Here is a 27849-nt window from a genome sequence, read left to right as displayed (position 1 = left end):
TGAAAATAATAACAACAATAACAACAACAATAATAATAATACTAACAAAAAATAATAATAAATAATAATAATAGTATTATATTTTATTATTATTAATAATCACAATTATAATAATGATGATGATAATAATAATAACAATCATAATGAAAATAACAATAACAACAGCAATAATAATAATACTAACAAAAATAATAATAATAATATATTTAGGCGACGCAGTGGCGCAGTAGGTAGTGCTGTTGCCTCACAACAAGAAGGTCACTGGTTCGGACCTCGGCTGGATCAGTTGACGTTTCAGTGCGGAGTTTGCATGTTCTCGCTTGGGTTTCTTCCGGGTTCTCCGGTTTCCCCCACACAGTCCAAAGACATGCGGTACAGGTGAAATGGGTGAGCAAAATTGTCCCTAGTGTATGAGTGTGAATGAGTGTGTGGATAATTCCCAGAGAAGAATTGCGGCTAGAAGGGCATCCGCTACGTAAAAACGTGCTGGATAAGTTGGCGGTTCAATCCGCTGTGGCGACCCCTGATTAGTAAAGGGACTAAGCTGAAAAGAATGAATGAATGTTACTGATTAAAGGTGTGAATGAATACATATTATGTTTATTATTATTAATATTAATAATTATTATAATAAAGATTTAAAAATTATAAAAATAACAATCATAATGAGAATGAGAATAACATAAATTATAATAAATAACAACAAATATAATGATAATAATAATAATAACTAAAATTATAATATTAAAAATAATATTGACAAAAAAAAAATAATAATAATACCAAATAATAATAATAATAAAAACAAAAACAACAACAATGATAATAAAAACAAAACTATATAAAAAATTTTGTAAAATATTATAACAGTATTATTATTATAAGGTATGATAATGATGATGATAATAATAATAACAATCATAATGATAATAACATGAATTATTATTATTAGTATTATTATTATTAAATATTAAGAATGATAACAATAACAAAAACATTAATTAATTAATTAACAATAATAAAAATAAAACGAATATTAACAACAACAACAAGAAGAAAATGGCTAATTAATAATTAGTTGTAGCATCAAATTAAAGGTAAACAAAGATTTTAGAAATTATTTCAAATATAACATTAAAAAGATTTTTATATATGTTTTTTTGAGTTACTAAATATTTGAAAATATCATTGTAATTATGAATATTTAACATTTTTATGTTAGTCATTAATAATTGGAAACAATAACAATATTCTCAAAAATACAAAACAAACATAGAAATGCATTATAAATACAACATTAAAAGCTAATACAACAATAAAAAACGTACAGGGCTAATATATACATATAATTTTTTTAAAATATTAAAAATGTAATATAATAAACACTAATTTAACAAAATTAAGTCATAAAACCAAACAAATAAATAAATACTACCAACAACATTAATAATAATGAATAATAATATAAATAATACTTTATTTTTATTATTTTTAACAACAACATTAATAATAATAATAATAATAATGAATAATAATAACAATAATTAAATATTTCAATGTAATATTCTTAAAAACATTGCCTTAGAGTTGTATTATTATTATTATTATTATTCATTTTCTTTTTGGCCTAGTCTCTTTATTAATCTGGGGTTGCCACAGTGGAATGAACTGCCAACTTATCTACTAGTTTAGCCTATTCAATTCACCTATAGCACATGTGTTTGAACGGTGGGGGAAACCCACACCAACACAGAGAGAACATACAAACTCCACACAGAAATCCCAACTAACTCAGCCAGGACTCGAACCAGTGACCGTCTTTCTGTGAGGCGACTGTGCTAACCACTGAGCCACCATGTCACCCCGAAGAGACATCAAAACATTGAAAAACATAATAGTGTAAATTTTCACCACATGTTTCCAAAATAACTTTTGCTAATTTACTCCAAGCCGTTTAGAAGTTATACATTCATAACTCTTATATGCACTGGCACAACCTCTATAGTCGTATCATTTCACCCTGGCGCTGTGTATGATTTACTGAATGTTATTTTATTGAATAACAGTCTATTGTTTTTAAGGGAAGCGGAAGAAACAAAGGTTTAGTCCTCCGGTATGAAGTCATGGGTTTCTCATTACGCTGGAGTAGAAATGAGGCGATAGAAATGTTTACACAGGCCTCCAGTATAGAAATATCGTTGAGCCTGTGGGAAGCCATTAAAAATAATGGCTGATCTTTTATTAGAAGTGACATCATATTATTTTTTTATCTGCTCTGTGAGATCTTGCCAAACTCTGCTGCGGGTTTGTTTTTGTGATGTGTATCTCCCGCCGGCTTTTGATGTGAGAAACACATGAAATAACTTGAGTGGAATTAGTCACACAAGACTCACTCATGTTTATTTATTAGGCGGAGAAGAAATGCTTTTATGTCATAGTTTGTTCATTATAATTGTGACTCTAAAGGCTCCTTCTCGCTTTCGTTTATCTTCAGCGTTTTGAGACATTTTTCCAGATTCAAACCCAAGCGATTTTCACTGGCGTCGAGCAGAAGAGTATGCAAAATCACTCATTGACGTTAGATGGCGCTACACAACTTTAACATTCAGTAACACACGGGGCGTCAATCAATCAGATCGCTTCATGCAAATACCCCAGCTCAGAAAGTAGCCGATTGTGGACTAATTCCATTGGCTGACGCTACGACGAACGCGTCAACTTCAGACACGCGTTGACGCTGAAGCCCCGTGTGAATCGGGCATTATGCCTGCTGTTTTGCGTGTTGGTGCGCAGGATCACATTACCACCCTTTATTTAGTCACGAGGCGTTAAACGGCAGTGTTTTTTAGAAAGTACAATAATGGGCAACATTTTAAAAAAAGTTTCTCCTAGAAAAATATTAGAAATTTTATTCAATATTAAATTGAAACATTTTATTATTATTATTATTATTTATTTATTTTTATTTTTATTTTTATTTTTATTATTGTTATTATTATTATTATTATTTAAACTATCATTACTGTTATTATTATTTATAATTGTAATTTAATGTATTACTAATTATTATTTAATATGTGTTTTATTTAAATTATGTACTTTTATTATGATTATTATTATTATTTGTTATTATTATTATTATTATTATTATTGTTGTTGTTGTTGTGATTTACATTATTATTATTATTTTTAATAATAATAATAAAATAATAATATGGTTATTATTTATATAATTCATTATTATTATTATTATTATTTTTATTATTATTATTATTTATAAATTTTTATTTAATGTTACTAATTACTATTTAATAATATTATTTTTATTCATTGTACTTTTATTTTTATCATTATTAGTATTAGTTATTATTCAAATTATTTATTTTTATTATTATTATAATATCATTTATTAATGTTAATATAATGTATTAATATTATTATTATTTATTAATATTATTTTACTGAAATTATGTACTTATTATTATTATTATTATTATTATTATTATCACTATTATTAATACTTTTATTATTATTATTTAAATTATTTATTATAATTATTTTTTATGTTGTCGTTAATAATAATAATAATAGTAATAATAATAATAATAATAATAATAATAACAATAATAATAATAACTGAGTGTACCAAACCATCCCGCTCAGATGAAATGAGCCATAAAACACAACAGAGCCTTTTCACGAGACTGTTATATTGCATTTAATGGTCATCATCAGCATCTTAAATCCTTGAAAGTTTTTAATATTTAGATTTTTTTTAAAGTATTATCATTTATATTGATGTATGTATTATATCATCTTTCCAATAAACTACAATAAATTAATTATCGCTTAAGCGAGGTGTTTGTAATGTGTCTAACAGTTGTAACAGTGTCTATGGGAGGCAGGACAGTAAATCTGACATTATTCTCTCTTCTGGCTGCCGTTATCAGTCTCACACTATTGTTTTTTATTCTGAAAGTCTTGATAACACCATCATGGAGTTTTTCTTTCATTATTTCAGCAAATACGATTGTTAAATAATGATTTGTTGTACTCTCATTCACTGCTCTCTAAGTTTACTCAACTATGACTACTTCTGCTGCTGAGAAACCCGCAAAGGCTCCATTCTACCCACTTCATTTTAACACAGTAAATCTCACAGATCTTAGATCTGCTGGCAGCTGCTTTCCAGAGCAAATCTACCCAAATAATGTCCCTGTATGCGGGCGGGATGGTGGCGATGAGATAACACCAGCGCTCAGTTTAGTCTCTGAAGGCCAGAGGCGTGAACAGACACGGCCAAACAATGATCTCATCCCAAAATAATTGCTCCTCTTGTGGCTGTTCTGCCCTCCCATTCCCATGTGCTGCCGAACTCCGGCTTCAGACGGAAAGAGCAAGAGAAACAGAGAAACTGAGCAGGTCAGAGGGCCGGCATGCTCTATTTCCAGCTTTATCTACACCACCTTTACTTTTGGTCTGTATACTGCAAGTGTAATTTTCCACATTACTAACAGAGTCACTCAACTGAGTTACTGATTTACAAAAAACCTAAATGACCAAACACACTGGTTTTTTATTTATGTATTTACTTATGTATTTATTTATTTATTTAATTTTTGTGTATTTATGTGTTTATTTATTTATTTTATTTGTGTATTTATTTATTTGTGTATTTATTTATTTGTGTATGTATGTGTTTATTTATTTTATTTATTTGTGTATATATTTGTGTAATTATGTGTTTATTTATTTATTTTATTTATTTGTGTATTTATTTATTTGTGTATTTATGTGTTTATTTATTTATTTTATTTATTTGTGTATTTATTTATTTTTGTGTATTTATTCGTTTATTTATTTATTTTATTTATTTGTGTATTTATTTATTTTTGTGTATTTATGCGTTTTATTTATTTTATTTATTTGTGTGTTTATTTATTTTAGTGTATTTATGCGGTTTTTATTTATTTTATTTATTTGTGTATTTATTTATTTTTGTGTATTTATGCGTTTATTTATTTATTTTATTTTTGTGTTTATTTATTTTTGTGTATTTATGCGTTTATTTATTTTATTTATTTGTGTATTTATTTTTTGTGTATTTATGTGTTTATTTATTTATTTTATTTATTTGTGTACTTATTTATTTTTGTGTATTTATGCGTTTATTTATTTATTTTATTTATTTGTGTGTTTATTTATTTTAGTGTATTTATGCGTTTATTTATTTATTTTATTTATTTGTGTGTTTATTTATTTTTGTGTTTTTATGCGTTTTTTATTTATTTTATGTATTTGTGTATTTATTTATTTTTGTGTATTTATGCGTTTTATTTATTTTATTTATTTGTGTGTTTATTTATTTTTGTGTATTTATGCGTTTTTTATTTATTTTATTTATTTGTGTATTTATTTATTTTTGTGTATTTATGTGTTTATTTATTTTATTTATTTGTATATTTATTTATTTATTTGTATTTATGCGTTTATTAATTTTATTTATTTGTGTACTTATTTATTTTTGTGTATTTATGCGTTTATTTATTTATTTTATTTATTTCTGTGTTTGTTTATTTTTGTGTATTTATGCGTTTTTTATTTATTTTATGTATTTGTGTATTTATTTATTTTTGTGTATTTATGCGTTTTATTTATTTATTTTATTTATTAATTTGTGTATTTATTTGTTTTTATTTATTTGTTTTATTTATTTGTGTATTTATGTGTTTATTTATTCATTTGTTTTATTCGTTTGAGTATTTATTTATTTTTGTGTATTTATGCGTTTATTTATTTATTTTATTTGTGTATTTATTTATTATTTTTAGATATTGCAGCAAATGCTTGTTGTTGCTCTGTATTATTAATGATTAGCAGTATTTTGTCTTAAGAACATTTATATTAACTTAAATATGATTTAATAGCACTTTTTTGGAAAGACTTTATAGTTACACTTTATTTTTACTTCGTGCTATTAGTAAACCATTAACTATGACTTTTGCGTCAATGAACTCCTCATTTGCTCATTATTAATAGGTGTTGTGGTAGTTTAGGTATTGGGATAGAAATGTAGATGAAGATAAGGCAGATTATGTTGTTTAAGTACTAATAAGCAGCCAATATCTCATTAAGATGCATGCAAATAAGTTAATAGTGAGAATTGGTCCCTAAAGTGTTACCAAATGTTTTCGTTTTGATTAATTTGGAGGATTCTGTGTAAAAGAGTGAATCATGGAATAAATGTATTTCACAAAATATTATTCTACAAGCATAGATAAATACAATACAGCAAAGATAAAGGTGGCATAAGCAGTGCATGCTTTGTGGTTTTGTAAATGTAAAAAATACGAATTAGTGGTATAAATAATGCAATAAAGTGATTCTTTATTAAACTATTAATTGGTAAAAGGTCTTGTGCCTGAGTACTTTAATTTCTCTTGGACGTTAACAAACATTCAAATTCTAACATTTCACTCCATTATGGTTAAAGCGTGCAATAACTCCACAAATCTTGTGTTCTGAGCTGTTACTCTTGCTCAAAGATAATCCTAACTCAACATTGCAAATCTATGCGATGTGACTATTGTGGATGCAAACATATATATATATATATATATATATATATATATATATATATATATATATATATATATATATATATATATATATATATATATATATATATATATATATACACAGTGCTTAGCATCATTGAGTACAGCCCATTTTGAAAATGAATATTTTTATCCATTTATCCATTTATATATATATACACACACACACACACACAAACACACACATATATATATATATATATATATACATATATATACATATACATATATATATATATATATATATATATATATATATATATATATATATATATATACACATATATACATAAATACATATATATATATATATATATATACATATATACATATATATATATATACATATACACATACATACATACATACACACATACATACATACATACATATATATATATATATATATATATATATATATATATATATATATATATATATATATATATATATATATATATATATATATATATATATATAAATAAATAAATATATATTATATTTTTTTACATCTTTGTAAATAGTGTTCTTTCAGCTCAAATGATTAAAATAAATATATATTAAAGCATAACCAAAAAGCACTTAATACGTTACATGAATAAAACACGTGAATAACACAAATAAAATGCATCAATGATTTGTTTTAATTTGGTAGAACCCATCATTGACAATATTGCTGTGTATTGATTTTGAGATGAATCCAGTGTACAGTAATCATACCTGACTGATCTCCTTATTGAAGAGTGCTTTCTGTTCAGCAAAACTGTGTTCATTCTGTACCGAGGAGACTTCCGCACTCAAACACACGTCTTTATCCTCACAGGATGACCCGTCCAGCCTCTGTGTGGAAAGAAATATGAAAGCGTCTCTTATTCATGGGGAAAACTGCTCATATACACAAGCTAAATCAAGTGAGAAGCTCCATCATTCCGTGCTTATATTAGCAGTAAAGCGCTTACAGAATGAAACAAATCAGGGTGAGAAAATCTTTCAGGCTGTAAAATCACAAAAGCAAAGAGTAAAAATGTTGTCAATTTAGTCATCGGCACAATTCATGTTTTAATGAGTGATAAATGAACCATTGAAATACACTACGACTCAAAAATAAGGAAAGAGATTGGCTAAATCACACACATTTACATTTACATTTAGTCATTTAGCAGACGCTTTTATCCAAAGCGACTTACAAATGAGGACAAGAAAGCAATTTACACAACTATAAGAGCAACAATGAATAAGTGCTGTAGGCAAGTTTCAGGTGTGTAAAGTCTAAGAAGGAAAGCTTTAGTATTTTTTTTTTTTGTAGATAGTTGAGTCAGAGAGGTAGTTGCATATTAGTAAGGGAAGTGGAGACTAAATAGTTGAGTTTTTAGTCACTTTTTAAAGACAGCGAGTGACTCTGCCGTTCTGATGCAGTTAGCGAGTTCATTCCACCAACTGGGCAGATTGAGCGCGAGCGTTCTGGAAAGCGTTTTCTTCCCTCTTTGGGATGGTACCTTGAGGCGACGTTCATTCACAGAACGCAAGTTTCTGGAGGGCACATAAATCTGCAGAGGTGAGAGCAGATAAGAAGGGACGCAGCCAGAAATCGATTTGTAAGCAAACATCAGAGCTTTGAATTTGATGCGAGCAGCAACTGGCAGCCAGTGCAAACGGATGAGTAGTGGAATGACATGTGCTCTTTTAGGTTCGTTAAAGACCACTCGTGCTGCTGCGTTCTGAAGCATCTGAAGAGGTTTGATAGAGTTAGCTGGAAGCCCAGCTAGTAGAGAGTTGCAATAGTCCAGTCTGGAGAGAACAAGAGCTCGAACAAGGAGTTGAGCTGCATGTTCAGATAGGAAGGGTCGGATCTTTCTGATGTTGTAGGGTGCGAATCTGCACGATCGAGCAGTTCTAGAGATGTGGTCAGAGAAGTTAATTGGTCATCAATCGTTACTCCAAGGCTTTTCACCATTTTGGATGCAGTAATGGTTGCCCCATCCATCTGGATTGAAAAGTTATGGTGTAGAGTCGGGTTGGCAGAAACTACAAGCATTTCCGTTTTTGCGAGGTTAAGCTGAAGATGATAATCTTTCATCCAGTGTGAAATGTCCGACAGGCAGGCTGAGATGCGAGCTGGAACCGAGGGATCATCAGGATGACAAGAGAGGTATAGCTGGGTATCATCAGCATAGCAGTGGTTGGAGAATCCATGTTTCTGGATGACTGATCACACCGATGTTATGTAGATGGAGAAGAGAAGTGGCCCAAGAACAGAGCCTTGAGGTACCCCAGTGTTTAGATGCTGTAGATTGGACACCTCTCCTCTCCAAGACACCCTGAATTACCTGTTAGAGAGGTAAGATCCGAACCACTGAATAACCGTGCCTGCAACACCCAGTGACTCAAGCGTAGATAGTAGGATATGGTGGTTTACAGTGTCAAAATCAGCTGACGAATCCAGTAAGATGAGGACTGATGATTTAGAGCAGAGTTCACCAATCCTGGTCCTGGAGGGCCGGTGTCCCTGCAGGGTTTAGCTCCAACTTGCCTCAATACACCTGCCTGGATGTTTTAAGTATACCAAGTAAGAGCTTGATTAGCTTGTTCAGGTGTGTTTGATTAGGGTTGGAGGTAAAATCTGCAGGACACCGGCCCTCCAGGAACAAGTTTGGTGAACGCTAATTTAGAGTCTGCTTTAGCCAGTCTAAAATTGACATAGTCAAATTCATTCATTTATTCATCTTCCTTCAGCTTAAGTCTGAAGTATTTCAGGGGTTGCCACAGTGGAATGAACCGCCAACTATTCCAGAATATGTTTTATGCAAAGAATGCACTTTCAACTGCAACCCAGTACTGTGAAACACTCATTCACACACACACTCATACACTACACACTCATACACAATAATTATTAAATTCCCCTGTAGCACATGTGTTTGGACTGTGGGGGAAACCAGAGCATGCAAAGGAAACCCACATCAGCATAGGGAGAACATTCAAACTCCACACAGAAATGCCAACTGACCCAGCCGGGACTCGAACTCCCCCTTAAAATATAAACTTTTCGATTGGCTACAGAACAAACCACTTAAATAAATAAATAAACTAATAAATAAAAGAAATCGGTTATTAGAAATTAGTTATTAAAACTATTCTGTTTAGACATGTGACCTCTCTTATAAGCAACACTTGGGAAACACTTTTACAATAATAATGTTGTTTAATTTTGTTGTCTTCAACTGTATAAACTGTAGTAAATAGTACAAAAGTGTCCCGTTCACCACATAATGACTCTGTTTACAAGACTGAAAATCGTCAGACAGTCTTACATAAGCGAAAGCCACTGATGATGATGATTGTGGCGAGGACACATTTAAAGCCGCTCGAACAATGAGACACAGTGAATAAAGTCAGGAAACATCTGCGGTGATGATCAGCACATTAACACATCATCACCGTCACAAACACAGAGCATAAATATAATATTGTTGCAAAAATACGACACTGCAAAAAATAATAATAATAATATTTTATCAAGAATTTGAGCAATAATATTTCATATTTTCAAACACATTTTGAGAGAGATTAACTGACTTTGTTCTTGCTACTTAATAAATTTAGAAAATATACATATAATTATTAAAGCATTATATTCATTCATTTTCCTTTAGTTTAGTCCCTTTATTCATCAGGGGTCTCCACGGCGGAATGAACCACTAACTTATCCAGCATATGTTTTACGCAAGTGGATGCCAAAAGACATGGTGAATTGGGTAGACTAAATTGTCCGTAGTGTATAAGTGTGTGTGAATGTTTCTCTGTAGAGATGGTTTGTGGCTGGAAGGGCATTCGCTGTTTAAAAATGAGCTGGATAAGTTGGCGGTTCATTCCACTGTGGCGACCCCAGGTTAATAAAGGGACTACGCCGACAAGAAAATAAATGAATGAATGCATTGTTTTAAAATTAAACTATAGTTGGGAAGATGCTGTAATAACCTATAGTTGGGTTATATGTTGGGGTATGTTTAACCCAGCTATTTTAACTGAGTAACAGTACCCATCCTAGTGACAGTTCTTGCAGCTTTATGTCTGAGATTGGAGATTGTCCATCATTCATCCAGAGATTCCCGGTCTCTCCCCATCCTGAATGAGCTCATGTTTTCCACACGGTGTGACTCAAGCCTCGGGCCCACAGACAGACGCTGTGTTTGTTTAGAGCGCTGATTCAGCTTTAGCGTTTGTGAGTAAACACTGATCTGTGGGGTCTGGAGTCAGGTGACAGGTGGGGTCTTTTCACAGACATTCACCCCGAACGTCCGGAAAAACTGGCTTTCCTCTGCTGAGCACTTAAAATAATGAGTTCTTTAGGTTTGGCCGCTGCGCCGCTGACATCACTTCCTAAATTCCAAGAGCCCATTATCTTCACTACATCTGGACAAACCGCCGGAGAGGGAAATCACTGAGGTCAGGGCTGAGCTTCAGACGCTTTACAACAGAAAGAGTCACAAGAGCGCCGCTTTACTGTGTGTGATCTGGAGATGATGAACACATTAGGTGCGTCTCAAATCACATCCTTATGCACTAATCTATGCCATTATGTAGTCTAAATAGTGTAAAATAAAGTGCAAGATGCCATCTGGGTATTTACTGTGGCAGGGGCTACTGGAGAAGGGCAGGAGCTGCTGATATTGGTAGGAGCTGACGATGAAGGGGAGGAGCTGATGACGATGAAGGGGAGAAGCTGATGATGAGGGGAGGAGCTGATGATGAAGGGGAGGAGCTGATGATGAAGGGAGGAGCTAATAAAGATTAAGGGGAGGAGCTGATGATGAAAGGAGGAGCTAATGATGAGGGGAGGAGCTGATAATGAAGGGGATGAGTTGATGTTGAGGGGAGGAGCTAATAAGAAAGAAAGGGAGGAGCTGATGATAAAGGGGAGAAGGTGATGATAAAGGGGAGGAGCTGACGATGAAGGGGAGGAGCTGATGACGATGAAGGGGAGAAGCTGATGATGAGGGGAGGAGCTGATGATAAAGGGGAGGAGCTGATGATGAAGGGAGGAGCTAATAAAGATTAAGGGGAGGAGCTGATGATGAAAGGAGGAGCTAATGATGAGGGGAGGAGCTGATAATGAAGGGGATGAGTTGATGTTGAGGGGAGGAGCTAATAAGAAAGGGAGGAGCTGATGATAAAGGGGAGAAGGTGATGATAAAGGGGAGGAGCTGATGATGAAGGGGGGCGCTAATAAGGATTAAGGGGAGGAGCTGATGATGAAAGAAGGAGCTGATGATGAAGGGGAGGAGTTGATGATGAAGAGGAGGAGCTGGTGATGAAGAAGAAGAGCTGAAGATGATGAAACGGAGGAGTTTATGAAGAGGAGGAGCTGATGATGGTGAGGAGCTGATGATGAAGGGGAGGAGCTGATGGTAAAGGGGAGGAGCTGATGATGATGTTGGGAGGAGCTGATGATGGTTAAGGAGCTGATTATGATAAAAGGGAGGAGTTGATGGTGAAGGGGAGGAGCTTCTGGTGAAAGAGGAGGAGCTGATGAAGGGGAGGAGTTAGTGAAGAGGAGGAGCTGATGATTAAAGGGAAGAACTGATGATGATGATGAAAGTGAGAAGCTGATAATGAAAGTGAGGAGCTGACGATGAAGGAGCAGTTGATAATGATGAAGGGGAGGGGCTAATGATGAGGGGGAGGGGCTGATGATAAAGGGGAGGGGCTGATAAAGAAGGAGATGAGCTGATAATAAAGGGAAGAAGCTGATGAAGGAGAGGAGCTGATAATGAAGGGGAGGAGCTGATAACGTAGGGGAGGAGTTGATGGTGAGGAGCTGATAATGAAGAGGAGGAGCTGATAATGAGGGGGAGGAGTTGATGATGAAGGGAAGAAGCAGATGATGAAGGAGAGGAGTTGATGGTGAAGGGGGGAGCTGAGAATTAAGGGGAGGAGCTGATGATGAAGGGAAGAAGCAGATGATGAAGGGGAGGAGTTGATGGTGAAGGGGAGCAGCTGCTGATGAAAGGAAGAAGCTGATGATGACGGGGAGGAGCTATTGCTGATGAAGGGGATGAGCTGATAATGATGAAGGGGAGGAGCTGAAATTGATGGAGGGGAGGAGCTGATAATAAAGGGGAGGGGCTAGTGATGAAGGGGAGGAGCTGCTGATGAAGATGATGGGAAGGAGCTGCTGATGAGGAAGGGGAGGAGCTGATGATGATTGGGAGGAGCTGATGATAAAGGGGAGGGGCTGATGATAAAAGAGAGAAGCTGATGGTGAAATGGAGGAGCTTCTCCTAAAGGGGATGGATTTGTAAATGATAAAGGGGAGGAGCTGCTAATAAAAAGGAGGAGCTGATGATGATGAAAGGGAGCAGCTGATAATGTAGAAAAGATGCTGCGAGTAAAGGGGAGGATGATGATAAAGGGGAGAAGCGGATAATGATGAAGGGGAGGAAGTAATGATAAAAGGCAGGAGCTGATAATGATGAAGGGGAGGAGCTGAAGATGAAAGGGAGGAGTTGATGATGTAGAGGAGGAGCTATCGGAAGAGGAGGAGCTGTTGTTTTTTTATTATTTATATTGGATTAAGTCAGCAAAATTCTCCAATGCAAGCGATTACGCCACATTTTCTTACTTTCTTTGTTTACCTCAATGTTTTAAAATGACAAAATGTAAGAATAAAACTGTGAGAAGACTAATTATATACACTATTAAAAAAGACAAAACACACCATAAAATAATTTTAAAATCAAAACTTTATACTACATTTTTTACTAATTCTTAAATTAAAAATATGTATACAAACTATAATGATTTATCTAATAAATAAATCTAATTTGCACATTTGAAAGAAAATAAATAAATAAAATAAAAGTGTCAACAACACAAAACCAATTATTTTATACTGTGGAAAATTACAAAAATAACTCAAAATGACAGAAAATGTAAAAATAAATCAAACAAAAAGCAAATATAAAACAATTATTAATTTTTAAACAAACTTAATAAAACAAAGCAAATTAATTCTTGATAAAATAACAACAATAGTAGTTGAATATATTATAATATTATAATAACATAAACACTATAACAAACATATGATAAATATAAAATAAATTGTCTAAAAAATTTTTTTTAACACACGACCACACAATAAAAACATTAAAGCACTCATGAATAATGAATACAAGTGGCAAACACACATAAAAATCACCAAAACATTCTCATTAAAAAGGAAATAAAAAAAGCTCATGAAAATGTTTCATGAAAAGTCTTTATGATCCTTCAAATATTTGTATACATATTATATGTTTGTTTACTTTAATCTTTATAAACTTAAATATAAGCTTTATAACAATAACCATTCATTCATTCATTCTCCTTCGGCTTAGTCCCTTTATTCATCAGTGGACGCCACAGCGTAATGAACCGCCAACTCTTCCAGCATATGTTTTACACCGCGAATGCCCTTCCAGCCGCAACCCAGTACTGGGAAACATCCATACACAGGGCCGGAGCAAGCTGAACTGCCGCTCTAGGCAGAGGACGATCACGCCGCCCTCAACCCCAATGAGAAAACGAAAGTGACCGGTATGAAAATGCAGCTTGATCTCACGAGAAAATGTAAGTATTTTACGTTTTGCCAGTTTAGTGGCTAATTCGTACGAATTCGTACGAGTTCAGTCGTACGAAATGGTACGATTTTAAAAAGGAGGCGTGGCACCTGACCCCACCCCTAACCCCAACCGTCATTGGGGGATAAGCAAATCGTACTAAATTGTACGAATTAGATCGTACGAATTCATACGAATTAGCCACTAAATGAAAAAGTTACGAATTGCCGTGAGATTGTGTTGGAAAATGAAGTGAGGTGCGCGGACCTCTTTTCCAGCGCACTATGTGCGGATATAACTGAGGACGCGCGGGTGCTGAGGGAGGGAGGGAGGTGTCGCGGACACTGCGCTCTCTATTCTGCCGCCCTATGCGCAGATATAAATGAGGACGCGCGGGTGTTGCGGACCTCAATTCTGCCGCCCTATGCGCGGATATAACTGAGGACACGCGGTTGCTGATGGAGGTGTCGCTGACGCTGCCCTGCCCTCTCTATTCTGTTGTCTATGCACGAATATATTTGAGGACGCGGGTGGTGAGGGAAGTGTCGCTGACATAACTGAGGTCGTGGGTGGTAAGGGAGGTGTCGCGGATGCCGCCCTCTCTATACTGCCGCCCTAGGCGGCCGCCTAGGTCGCCTCTATGGACATGCCGGCCCTGTCCATACACACTCATTCACACACACTCATATATGCGGCCAGTTTAGTTTATTCAATTTCCCTAGCGCATGTGTTTGGATTGTGGGGGAAACCGGAGCACCCGGAGGAAACCCACACCAACACGGGGAGAACATGCAAACTCCACATAGAAACGCAAACTGGCCCAGCCGAGACTCAAACTAGCAACCTTCTTGCTGTGAGGCTACAGTGCTTACCATTAAGCCACTGACACCTATAACAATAACCACTTACATGTTAAACAATTTAAATACACTTTTTATCTAAGTTTAATGTGACTAAATTGTTTGTTTGTTTATACTTTTGGATTAATATTTCATCAGTGTAGAGAAAAATGCCTATAAAAAACATAAACGGAAAATCAAAGACTAAATGAACAAGATGTTAATCCTATATTGTGCTCTCAGGGAGTTTTTTCAGGGAGTATTCTCATGAATCAGGTAATTCTGGTTAATCATGACGATACCTGTGGTGAAGAAGAGTATTTCTCTCTGTCGGCACTGCACTGCTTTTCTCCATCTTTACACAGCAACACCTACACAAACAAAAAGCCATCAGTTAGATTTATTATTATTAAAAAGTAAAACCACAAAAAACATATATACAATTTTGTTACTGGAAAAATTGTTACAAGAAAAAAAAGATATAATAAAAATTAAATTAAATTAAATTAAATTAAATTAAAATTGATTGCTTGATTGCTTGCTTGCTTGATTAATTGATTGATTGATTGATTGATTGATTGATTGATTGATTGATTTTTGGCTTTTCTTGCCAATGAAACTTTACAAATTTTTGTTCAATTTGATGAAATAAAAGTCACTAAAACTGATTATTTAATAAATATAGTTGAAGTCAGAATTATTATCTTATTTTTCCCCATTTTTTGTTTAATGGAGAAATTTTTTTTTCAACACATTTTTAATCATAATAGTTTTAATAACTCATTTCTAATAACTGATTTATTTTATCTTTGCCATGATGACAACAAATAATAATCGACTAGTTGTTTTTCAAGACACTTCTATACACCGCAAAAATTGCTTTTCTTACTTAGACTTTTTGTGTTGTTTCTAGTCCGAATACCTAAAAACTCTTAAATCAAGCAGAATTTTCTAGACAATCAAAACGTATTGTCTTGTTTTAAGATGTAATATGCCAAAATGAAGTGAGTTTTTCATTAAAACAAGTTAAATAATCTGCCAATGGGGTAAGCAAAATAATCTTATGTCAAAAAAAAAAAGAAGATTATTTTGTTAACCCCATTGGCAGATTATTTTGCTTGTTTTAAGGAAAAACTCATTTAGAATTGGAGTTTATTTCTGAAAACAAGACAATATGTTTTGCTTGCCTAGAAAATGCTTCTAGATATAAAAGTTTATAGATATTTGGACTAGAAGCAAGACAAAAAATCTAAGCAAGAAAAGCATTTTTTGCAGTGTACAGCTTAAAGTGACATTCAAAGGCTTAACTGGGTTAATTGGGGTAATTAGGCAAGTCATTGCATAACAGTGGTTTGTTTTGTAGACAATCCAAAACAAATATTGCTTAAGACGCTAATAATATTGACCTTAAAATGACTTTAAAAATATTAAAAACTGATTTTATTCTAGCTTAAATAAAACAAATAAGACTTTCTCCAGAAGACAAAATATTATAGGAAATACTGTGAAAAATTCCTGAATCTGTTTAACATCATTTGGGAAAATTATTCACAGGAGGGCAAATAATTCTGACTTCAGCTGTATATTGTACAGTATAAACAGAGCGAGTGTTTCTTCAAGCTATCTCCTGCTGACCCTCTTAAACACACTCAACCAAGCCCGACTGAACCTGAACACACACTGAATGTGAACAGAATAGAGTCTTTCAGCTGAAACTCTGACATCATTTGAACTTCAGCAGTGATTCCAGGAAGAGCAGCGTTACATAATAAACACTTCATCTGAAGCACACAAAACCACACTGATATTCCTCTGATATTTCTTCAGATGTGCTTTCACATTCATACAAATGAAGACAAAATTATTTGCCCTCCTTTGAAATTTGAAAGCTCTTTCAAATATTTTTCCCAAGTGATGTTTAAAAGAACAAAGACATTTTTTCTAAACATTTCCTATTATATTATTTATTATTACATTGATTTCTTTGAGTTCGGCTTGAATTAATTATTTTTTAAGTCAATACATTATTTTTTAATTGTCTACATACCACTGTTGTCCAGAGGTGGGTAGTAGCGAATTTAATTTACTTTGTTATACTGTATTTACTTGCGTAAAATTTTGGGTAACGTATACTTTTCAAGTACAGTTGAAGTCAGAATTATTAGCCCCCTTTTGATTTTTTTCCCTTTTTTAAATATTTCCCAAATAATGTTTAACAGAGCAAGGAAATTTTCACAGTATGTCTGATAATATTTTTTCTTCTGGAGAAAGTCTTATTTTTTTTATTTCGGCAAGAATATAAGCAGTTTTAAAAAAATTTTTAAAGCCATTTTTGGGACAAAATTATTAGCCTCTTTAAGCTAATTTTTTTAACGATAGTGTACAGAACAAACCATCGTTCTACAATAACTTGCTTAATTACCCTAACCTGCCTAGTTAACCTAATTAACCTAGTTAAGCCTTTAAATGTCACTTTAAGCTGTATAGAAATGTCTTGAAAAATAACAAGTAAAATATTATTTACTGTCGTCATAGCAAAGATTAAATAAATCAGTTATTAGAAATAGGTTTTTAAAACTATTATGCTTAGAAATGTGCTGAAACAATCTTCCCTCCATTAAACTGAAATTGGGGAAAAAAAATAAACTGGGGCTAATAATACAGGGGGGCTAATAATTCTCACTTTAACTGTACATTTAAAGATTTGTACTTTTACTCTTACTCAAGTAAATTAGAGAAAAATCATTACCCACTATTTTTATTTTATTATTAGTCTTCTTAAAAAGCCTAATATATAAGCCTAAGCCTAAACTATCAATAACAACAATACAAAGTGTGTCTTACCTTGAAATGTGTGTCAGGTTTGTTCTCACAGCTGAAACCCACTATTTTATTTCATTATTAGGCTTCTTAAGAGATTTTTTATTCGATTTGCTACAGAACAAACCACTGTTGTCCAATGACTTGCCTAATTAACATAGTTATGCCCTTAAATTACACTTCAAGCTGACTAGTATCTTACAAAATTGTAAAACACTGTCATCATGACAAAAACAAAAAAAATTAGCTATCAGAAATCAGTCATTACAACTAAAAAGCTTAAAAATATGATGAAAAACCACTTTCATTGGTAAACGTAAAGAAAAAAGAATTATAAATTCACAGAAGGGTTAAAAATCATACCTTAAACTATAAAAAAAACAACAATACGAAGTGTGTCTTACGTTAAAATGAGTGTTGGCTTGTTCTCACAGCTGACACCCACTATTTTATTTTATTTTTAGGCCTCATAAGAGATTTTTTTATTTGATTGGCTACAGAACAAACCCCTGTTGTCCACTGACATACCTAATTAACACAATTAGTTACGCCTTTAAATTACACTTTAAGCTGAATACTTGCAAAATAACTAAAGTATTATATACTGTCATCATGGCAAAGACAAAAGTTGGTTTAAAAAACTAGTTTATTAAAACTATTATGTGGTGAAATGTAAGAATAATAAATATTTCACTGTAGGGCTCAGATATCATGCCTTAAATCGTAAATAACAACACAACGTGTGTCTTGTGTTGGGTTAGTTTTCAGAGCTGAGACCCACTACTTTTATTTATTTTTAGCACTCTTAAGAGATTTTTATATTCATTTTTTATTAATTATGAACATAATAACCCCAGTTAAGCTTTTAAATTACATTTTAGGTTGAATACTTGCAAAATAACAAGTAAAGTATTATGTAATGCACTGAAAAAAATGACTTCTCTGCTTGTTTAAGTTTTTTTTTATTATTATTAGCCCTCTTAAGAATTGTTTTATTCATTTTTTTATTAGTTATTAACATAATTAACCTATTTACGCCTTTAAATTACACTAAGCTGAATACTTGCATAATAACTAGTAAAGTATTATGTACTGTCATCATGGCAAAGACAAAAGTTGGCTTAAAAAATAGTTTATTAAAATTATTATGTGGTGAAATGTAAAAATAATAAATATTTCACAGTAGGGCTCAGAGATCATGCCTTAAACCGTAAATAACAACAACAACACAAGCTGTATCTTACCTTGAAATGTGTGTCAGGTTTGTTCTCACAGCTGATACCCACTATTTTTTATTATTATTAGCCCTCAAGACATTTTTTTATTCATTTTTTATTGACTATGAACATAATTACCCTAGTTAAGCCTTTAAATCACACTTTAGATTGAATACTTGCAAAAATAACTAGTGAAGTATTAAGTAATGCACTGAAAAAATGGATTTGCTGCTTGTTTAAGCTACTTATTTAAAATGAGTTGAAACAAAGGTTTTTAGGGCAACCTCGTTGCTTTATATTCAATCCAGTTAAATTTGTGAAAACTATTAAGTTAATTGAGATGTGTTGGGATAACAAAGGATGCTTACAGACAAAAGTTTGTTTAAAAAAATAGTCTATTAAAGGTATTATGTTTAAAAAAATGTGTTGAAATGTAATAAATAAATAAATATATATAAAATGTCACAGTAGTGCTAAAAATCATGCCTAAACCTATAAAAAAAAAACAATACAAAGTGTGTCGTACCTTGAAATGTGTGTCAGGTTTGTTCTCACAGCTGACATCCACTATTTTTTATTATTATTAGCCCTCATAAGAGATTTTTTTATTCATTTTCTATTAATTATGGACATAATTAACCTAGTTAAGCCTTTAAATACACTTTAGATTGAATACTTGTAAAATAACAAGTGAAGTATTAAGTAATGCACTGAAAAATGGCTTTTGCAGCTTGTTTAAACTACTTATTTGAAATGAGTTGAAACAAAGGTTTTTAGGACAACCTCATTGCTTTATATTCAATCCAGTTAAATTTGTAAAAACAATTGAGTTGATTGAGATGTTTTAAGATAACAAATGATTTTTACAGACAAAAGTTTGTTTAAAAAACTAGTCTATCAAAGGTATTATGTTTAAAAAATTTGTTGAAATGCAAAAAAATAAATAAATAAATATAAAATGTCACAGTAGGGCAAAATTCATGCCTTAACCTATAAATAACAACAATACAAAGGAGTGTTGTACCTTGAAATGTGTGTCAGGTTTGTTCTCACAGCGGACACCCACTATTTTATGTATTATTAGGCCTCAAGAGATTTTTTTTTATTTGATTGGCTACAGAACAAACCCCTGTTGTAAAATCACTTGCCTAATTAACATAATTAACCTGATTACGCCTTTGAATTACACTTTTAGCTGAATACTAGTATCCTACAAAATAATAAAGTACTATCATCATGACAAAAACCGAAGAAACTCGCTATCAAAAATCTGTTATTACAGCTAATACGCTTACAAATGTGCTGAAAACACTCTTTCATTTGGTAAATATTTAAAAAATAATAGTACAAAATTTCACAGCAGGGCTAAAAATCATGCCTTAACCTATAAATAACAACAATACAAAGTGTGTCTTACCTTAAAATGAGTGTTGGGTTTGTTTTCACAGCTGACACCCACTATTTTAGGCATCTGTGTGTTGGAGGCTTTGCTGTTGTTGTTGTTGTTGTTAATATTCTTCAACTCCATGCCTGCAGTAAGCGCGTCCATCTGGCTGGAAATGGTGATCTTGCGGATGGATCTGGACGCAGGGTTGGGAGAAACAGAGGATTCGTCTTCATGCTGGTTCAGATAGAGACACACCTGCTCGTTTAGGTGCCGCAGATTGCAGCTGTCTGAAAATGTCCGGTTTGGAAGGTAATCATCATGAAAGTCGGAGCACTTTGGTGTGACGGCTGGCGCTGAGAGTTTGGTCCTGATGGTGAAAGGCTGGATTTTTCTCACGATGCTCTCCGACATGGTTTTGTGCTCAGCAGGAGATTGAATTATTATTTGAAGCGTGAATAGACAAAAGAATCAGAAATGTAGTTCTTGTGCATTAAAATTGTTGAGAATGCACAAGATGCAGAAAAGCATGGCTTCCTTGGACTGCCAGATGTGAGATAAATAATAATAATAATAATAATAATAATAAACCTAATTTGGTGTTTAAATAAGATTTTAAAAATCTAAATTTAATAATTGAGTTCTTGTGCATGAAATTGCTGAGATTGCACAAGATACAAATGACTTCCTTGGACTTCCAGATGCGAGAAAAACTGATTATAAGAATTATTTAGTGTTTAAACGAAGCCAAAAAGTCTGATATGTAGCATGTGTGCATGAAAATTTAGTTGTCCACTTTCTTGTGCATTCTGAGGTTGCACAAAATGTACCACAGTATGGTCTCCTTGGACTGATCCGCTGTTCCCAAATGTAAAACACAAATGATTTGGATGGTAAATAAAAACTAAGAAATAAAGTTCTTGTGCATGAAATTTTTAGCTCTTGTGGATATTGAGAAGGACTTGCTTAGACTCCAGGGAACTGATCCGTTTTCAGATGTGAGATTAAAAATATATAAATAAATAAAAATATGGAGTGCAGATGAAATTCAAGTTCTTAAGCATGAAAACAAACTCTTGAGACTTCCTTTGACTCCTCTGAACTGATCCGATCTCAGATGTGAAATTTAAAACAACAATGACAGTGACTTTGAATTAAAAATTCAGTTCTTATGCATGCAATTTTAGTTGTCCACCATCATGTTCGTGTTGATTAAGGCTTCCTTGGACTCCTGTGAACGGATCGGTTCTCAGATCTGAGAATAAAAACAAAAAATAAGCGAAAAAACTAAATACAGAATTAAAAGTTTAAGTCTTGTGCATGTAATTTCAGTCGTCCGCCATCATGTTCATGTTGAGAATGGCTTACTCTGATGCCTGCGAACTGATCCGTTCTAAAATCAGAGATTTAAATCAAATAAAAAAATTACTATATCAGAAATCTAGTTCTGGTGCACACTATTGTAGTTGTCTGCTTTCTTATGCATGATGAAAATGTCTTCCTTGGACTCCTGAACTGATCTGTCCTCAGATCTGAGATTAAAAAAAAAAGCAAAGCACAAAAATCAGAAATGTAGTTCTTGTGCATGCAAGTTCTTGAACATGTGATTGTAGCTTTCTGCCTTGTGCATGCAAAAAAAGACTCCTGCGAACTGATCTGTACTCAGATCGGAGATTTAAATAAAATCAACTCCTCCAAAAAATGCAAAATCAGAAATGTAGTTCTTGTGCATGCAATTAGTTGTCCGCCTTCTTGTGCATGCTGAAATTATCTTCCTTGGACTCCTGCGAACCGATCTGTCCTCAAGTCTGAGATTTAAACAAAAATGGAAAATACAAAAATTAGAAGTCTTGTTGTCTCGCGTGTAATTTCAGTTGTCCACCTTCTTGTGCATGTTAAGAAGGCACAGGACGCAGCCCAGGATGGCTTCTTTGGACTGCTGTGAGCTGATCCGCTCCCAGATGTTGCGCAGGACGGTTCCGAGATGCCCAGTCGCTGTCGTCAGGATCCTGCGGAGGAGCTGCACGCCTGACGCTGCTAATCTACTACCGAAGAGTCGGACAACCAGAGAGCGCAGCAAGAGGAACACGGCTGGCATGACTGAGAGAGAGAGAGAGAGAAAGAGGAGGGGAAGCTTTCGTGAATGAGGGATGAAGTCACCGCTCTGTTTCTGTCAGAGCTTGTGCAAAAAAAGCAAAGAGGAGGTTGTAAAGTCTGGCTGTCAAAACTTCCTCTGTGACTGAGAACAGATAAGGAGACCTCCGGGTGACCCTCGCAGTCTGGCCGTGCACAGAAGCAGCTCACTTTCTGTAAATATTTAAAAATAGCACATCGGCATGTTTTATTGGAGTCGTGCTTCCCTTGAATTTTTTTTTTGTTTTGTTTTATGCAAATTAAGGGGGAAAAAAAATGGCTTCACATTCCAGGATTGAAGATGCAGATTGGTTTTAATTATTGTTTTGTCTCGAAAGATGTTTTTAGGAGGGTTTGGGAGATGTAAAACAAAGGAAATCTTTAAATGTTCAGGTTGTTGTTTCTGGTAATCTGTCAAAAAGATTCCAGAAAAGATCTACAAAAACCAAAGAAAATGAGACGGCGAATTTACAATAAATTGATAAAATAATAATAATAATAATTTAAAACAAAGAAATCTAATCAAACAAAAACCCCACTCTATATAAAAATCTAAATATAGCAGATGTTTTTAATGGAGTTGTCCTCGCCTCATTTTTAAAAAAAAATTTTTTTTTGGAGAAAAGTTTTAAAAGTTTAAAGTTTAAGGCAAAATCAAAAAAGGCTTTACGTTCCAGGGGTGAAGATGCAGATTTAAGGTTTTAATTCTTGTTAAATCTCCAAAGATGTTTTTAGGAGGGTATTGAAAATGCATTAAGGAAACCTTTAAAAAGGAAATCTTTAAATGTCCAGGTTGTTGTTTCTTTGTTAACCTTTGTCAGTAAGATTGCAAAAAAGATCTACAAGAAGCAAAGAAAATGCATTAATTGAGACGATGAATTTACAGGTGAATAAAAAAACAGGTGAGCGGAGCTAAATCAAAGAAAACAACCAACAAAAACCCCACTCTAACTAAATATCTAATAGCAGATCTGCATTGTTTTACTGAAGTCGTCCTCTCTTGATTTCTTTAGTTTTTTTTGGAGAAAGGGTGTTCAATGCAAAATCAAGAGCAAAAAAACGGCTTCACATTTCAGGATTGAAGATGCAGATTTAAAGTTTCACTTCTTGTTACATCTCCAAATGTTTTTTAAGGGGGGTATGGGAGATGTGAAACTTAAAGGAAAATCAATTTAAATGTCCAGGTTGTTGTTTCTTTGTTAACCTTTGTCAGTAAGATCGCAGAAAAGATCTACAAGAAGCAAAGAAAATGCATTAAATGAGACGGGGAATTTACAAAAATAGATCAAAAATATTTATAATAATTAAAATAAATTTTAAAAAAACATCCCGCCCTAACTAATCTAAAAATAGCAGATTGGCGTGTTTTTATTGGAGTCTTCCTCCCTTGATGTGTTTTTTTTTTTTTTTTTTTTTTTTGGAGCAAAGATGTGTAATGCAAAATCAAGATAAAAAAGAAAAGAAAAATGGCTTCACATTACAGGACTGAAGATGCAGATTTAAGGTTTTAACCCTTGTTACGTCTCCAAAGATCTTATAGAAGGGTATTGGGAGATGCAACACAAAGGAAGTCTATAAAAGTCCAGGTTGTTGTTTTTTTGTTAACCTTTTATATAAAACAAAGCAAATGCATTAAATGAGACCCTGAATTTACAAAAAATACAAAAATAAAAACTTGAGCGGAGCTAAATCAAAGAAAACAATCAAGCAAAACCCACACTCTAACTAAATATCTAAAAATAGCAGATCAGCATGTTTTTATTAGAGTCGTCCTCCCTTTAATTTATTTATTTATTTATTTTTTTAGCAAAGATGTGTAATGCAAAATCAAGAACATGCAAATGCAGTTTTAATTCTTGCTATGTCTCCAAGGATGTTTTAGGGAGGTAAGGGAGATTTAAAACAAAGGAAATCTTTAAACGTACAGGTTGTTGTTTCTTTGTTAACCTGTCAGCAAGATCTACAAAAAGCAAACCAAATGCATTAAATGAGACGGGGAATTTACAATAAATAGATAAATAAAAAAAAGAAAGAAAGCAGAACGAAGCTAAATCAATAAAAACAATTAAACGAAGCTAAATCAATAAAAACAATTAAACAAAACCCCATTCTGCACTGTAAAAAGCTATTAGTTACTTTACTTTAAATATGAGTAAACCCATTGCTTTAAAGGCAACAAGTTGATTTAACTTAAAGTCAGTAAACCCATTGACTTCACTGTTATAATCATGAACAGAGTTTGTTTACTTCTTAATATTACGGAAACGGGTTTACTCTCTTTAAATAATGTCCACTTGTTGTTATTTTACAGTGTAAATAAATTCCCGTTCCAACTTATTCAAAGCTAAAGTCTATAATTCAGAGGTCGCCACTGCGGAATGAACCACCAACTATCACAGCATATGTTTTACACAGCAGATGCCCTTCCGGCAGCAACCCAGTACTGGGAAACATACACACTCAAGTTCACACACACTACGGCGAATTTAGTTCCTCCAATTCACCTATAGCACCTCTTTGGACTGTGGGGGAAACCGGAGCAAACCCATGTCAACCCGGGGAGAACATGCAAACTCCACAAAGAAATGCCAATTGATCCAGCTGAGATTTGAACAAGCAACCTTCTTACTGTGAGGTGCTAACCACTGAGCCACCGTGCTGCCCCAGTTGGAAACTAATAACTACAAAATTAATTACAACAAAATAAAATCTTCATCCTACATACACTATCAGAGCAACTTAAAGAAAACATCCAAAAATAGCATCCCTTACCTAATGTGCTGCAAACAGGACTCTGAGCATGAATAAAGGAGGAAAGGTTTCCAGAAGAAAGTGACTGCTGGTGTTGCTTTCTGGTCGCCGTCTGCTCTGGAAATGAAGCACTGGAGACTTTCTCTTCACGTCTTTGTTCTGGGCTTTGGGAACAGTTGCTTCAACAGGTTTCCAGCCCAATGAACGTGCTGCTAATCTAAGCAGAGGATGGCAGATGAGGACATGTGTTGTGAACAAATGATGCCTGACCTCTGAACCCTGGACGACAGTGATGTAAGGGCACGTGTGGAGCTGACTACTTGCATTTACACAGCAAAGCAAACAAGATGATGGAGTAAGAATCAAGGCTATATTAGTAAAAAAAATCTGACTATTGGTCAAAAAGACATTTTAGATAAAGGGAAAACCACTTTTATATGTAGATTAAACACAGTTATATAACCATATTAATGGGCCCCAAAATATATTTAGTGACACATTTTTTGCAGTTATTATCATCATCATCTTAGATTTTTTTGTTTCTGCCCAATCTAACTAAACATTCGTGATCGATTAAGTAGTGGAAAGTCTTCTCTTGTTTACCCGTTTTGTTGTGTGAGTGCGAGATCAGTCAAACTTCACAGACAGTCTCACATGCTCTGCACACCCACACAGACACGCCTTTTTGGGACTCGATTTCTTCACACCGGCCCGGTTCTAAATTTCATAAAATGTCCAGGATTCAACTTATGCTTCTATATCTCGTATGCAATTTTTACTGAAGCCTACTTTTGCTTGGCTTCTCAGCTGACTGCGCACGCACAGTTGTGAGAGAGCGACATACAATAATTTGTTTGTTTATCCAAATGACTCTATCTAGGATGAAATGACTGGTCTAAACTGGCTGCAAAATATACAGTTGAAACCAGAAGTTGACACACACTCTCTAAAAAAAGGAACATAATCATTTCTTTAAAAATGTCTGCTGGTAAATCATACTAAACATTTACAATTTTAGGTCTGTTATGTTTACCTAAATGATTTACATTTGCTAAATGCCAGAATAATGATCTTTTTATTAATTTCTAGACAGTCGAAAGTTCACACACATTTCCTTGATATTTTTTTAGCTTTGCTTTTAAACTGTATAACTTTGGTCAAATGTTTTGGGTATCCTTCCACAAGCTTCTCACAATAGTTTGCAGGAATTTTGGCCCATTCCTCCTGACAGAATTGCTGTAACTGAGTCAGATTTGTAGGCTGTCTTGCTCGCACAAGCTTTTTCAACTTTGCCCACAAATGTTCTATAGGATTGAGCTCAGGGCTTTGTGATGGCCACTGCAAAATATTCACTCTGTTGTCCTTAAAGCACAGTTGAACTAATTTGGCAGTATGCTTAGGGTCATGGTCTGTTTGGAAGACCCATTTGTGGCCAAGTTTTAATTTCCTGGCTGATGTCTTGAGATGTTGCTTCAGTATTTCTACATAATGTTCTTTCTTCATGATGCCATCTATGCTGTGAAGTGGACCAGTCCATCCTGCAGCAAAACAGCCCCACAACATGATGCTGCCCCCCCCCATACTTCACAGTTGGGATGGTGTTCCTTGGCTTGTAAGCTTTCCCCCTTTGTCCTCCAAATGTAACACTGTTCATTATGGCCAAACAGTTCAATCTTAGCTCCATCAGAGCACAGGACATGTCTCCAGAAATGAGTCTTTTTCCCAGTGTAATTGTGCAAATTGTATTCTAGCTTTGTTGTTGATTCTGGCTTGTGGATTTTCCCATGTTGTCACACAAGGCAGCAGTGTGTTTGAGGTTTTCCTGTAATACTGTTCTACAGTTGTGCCTCCAATTAACTCAAATGTTGTCAATTAGCCAATCAGAAACTTCCAAAACTTTGACATCATCATCTGAGCTCAGCAGAGGCAGAATAATCTTATTGTATGTAAACTTGACTTTCAATAAAATTTATAACAATTTCTCAAAAAATATCTCTCTCATTATTCTGCTATTAAGCATAACAGAAACAAATGTGATAATCTGAACTTACCTAAAAGAGAAAAAGTTTAGTCCCATTAACATCTGACTTTTTAAAATGGTTATGTGCCTTTTTACACAGTGTATGTACACTTCTGCTTTTAACTGTATGTACTCCATTAGTAATGGTTAATCAACACATTTGTCTTCTTTAAATAATCTAGAAGTTTTACTCTTATAATTATGAGATATTTTAGAGATTTTGTCTGTTTTTATTCCTTTTTCTGTCATGTATTTCTCATTTGCCGATTTTTTCATTTATTTAATGATGTTAATATATTACATAGGCTATTTTTTATACATATCTAAAAATCTTTGGACTTCAAGTTTGCTCTGAACTTGAAAGAGAGAGATGCAGATTTTGCCTGTCAGTGGGTGCATATGGTACTTGATTAGCATAAAAAAATTGTGGAAAACGAAAATGTCATTTTTTGGTCCCACTTTATATT

At 33.6% G+C, this 27849-nt stretch overlaps 1 protein-coding gene across 3 annotated transcripts in view; it reads right to left on the bottom strand.

Annotated features, from left to right (window-relative positions):
* Positions 1–22536, bottom strand: part of mymx (myomixer) — a 116134-nt gene extending 93598 nt beyond the window's left edge. For all 3 annotated transcript variants that reach the window (XR_012388946.1, XR_012388947.1, XM_005173026.6), the window contains exons 1-3: positions 20512–22536; positions 15360–15428; positions 7338–7457 (exon numbers count right to left, since the gene is read on the bottom strand). Coding sequence is in view for 1 of the 3 variants with exons in the window: in XM_005173026.6 (XP_005173083.3) it covers positions 7338–7457; positions 15360–15428; positions 20512–20892 (570 nt within the window). In the remaining 2 variants the exon portion in view is untranslated. The remainder of the gene's footprint in view (positions 1–7337; positions 7458–15359; positions 15429–20511) is intronic.
* Between the last annotated feature and the right edge of the window lie 5313 nt (positions 22537–27849).

This window comes from Danio rerio, chromosome 13 (genome assembly GCF_049306965.1).
Source record: "Danio rerio strain Tuebingen ecotype United States chromosome 13, GRCz12tu, whole genome shotgun sequence".
In the NCBI taxonomy this organism is placed as follows: domain Eukaryota; kingdom Metazoa; phylum Chordata; class Actinopteri; order Cypriniformes; family Danionidae; genus Danio; species Danio rerio.
This window is presented reverse-complemented; position numbering and strand designations above follow the sequence as displayed.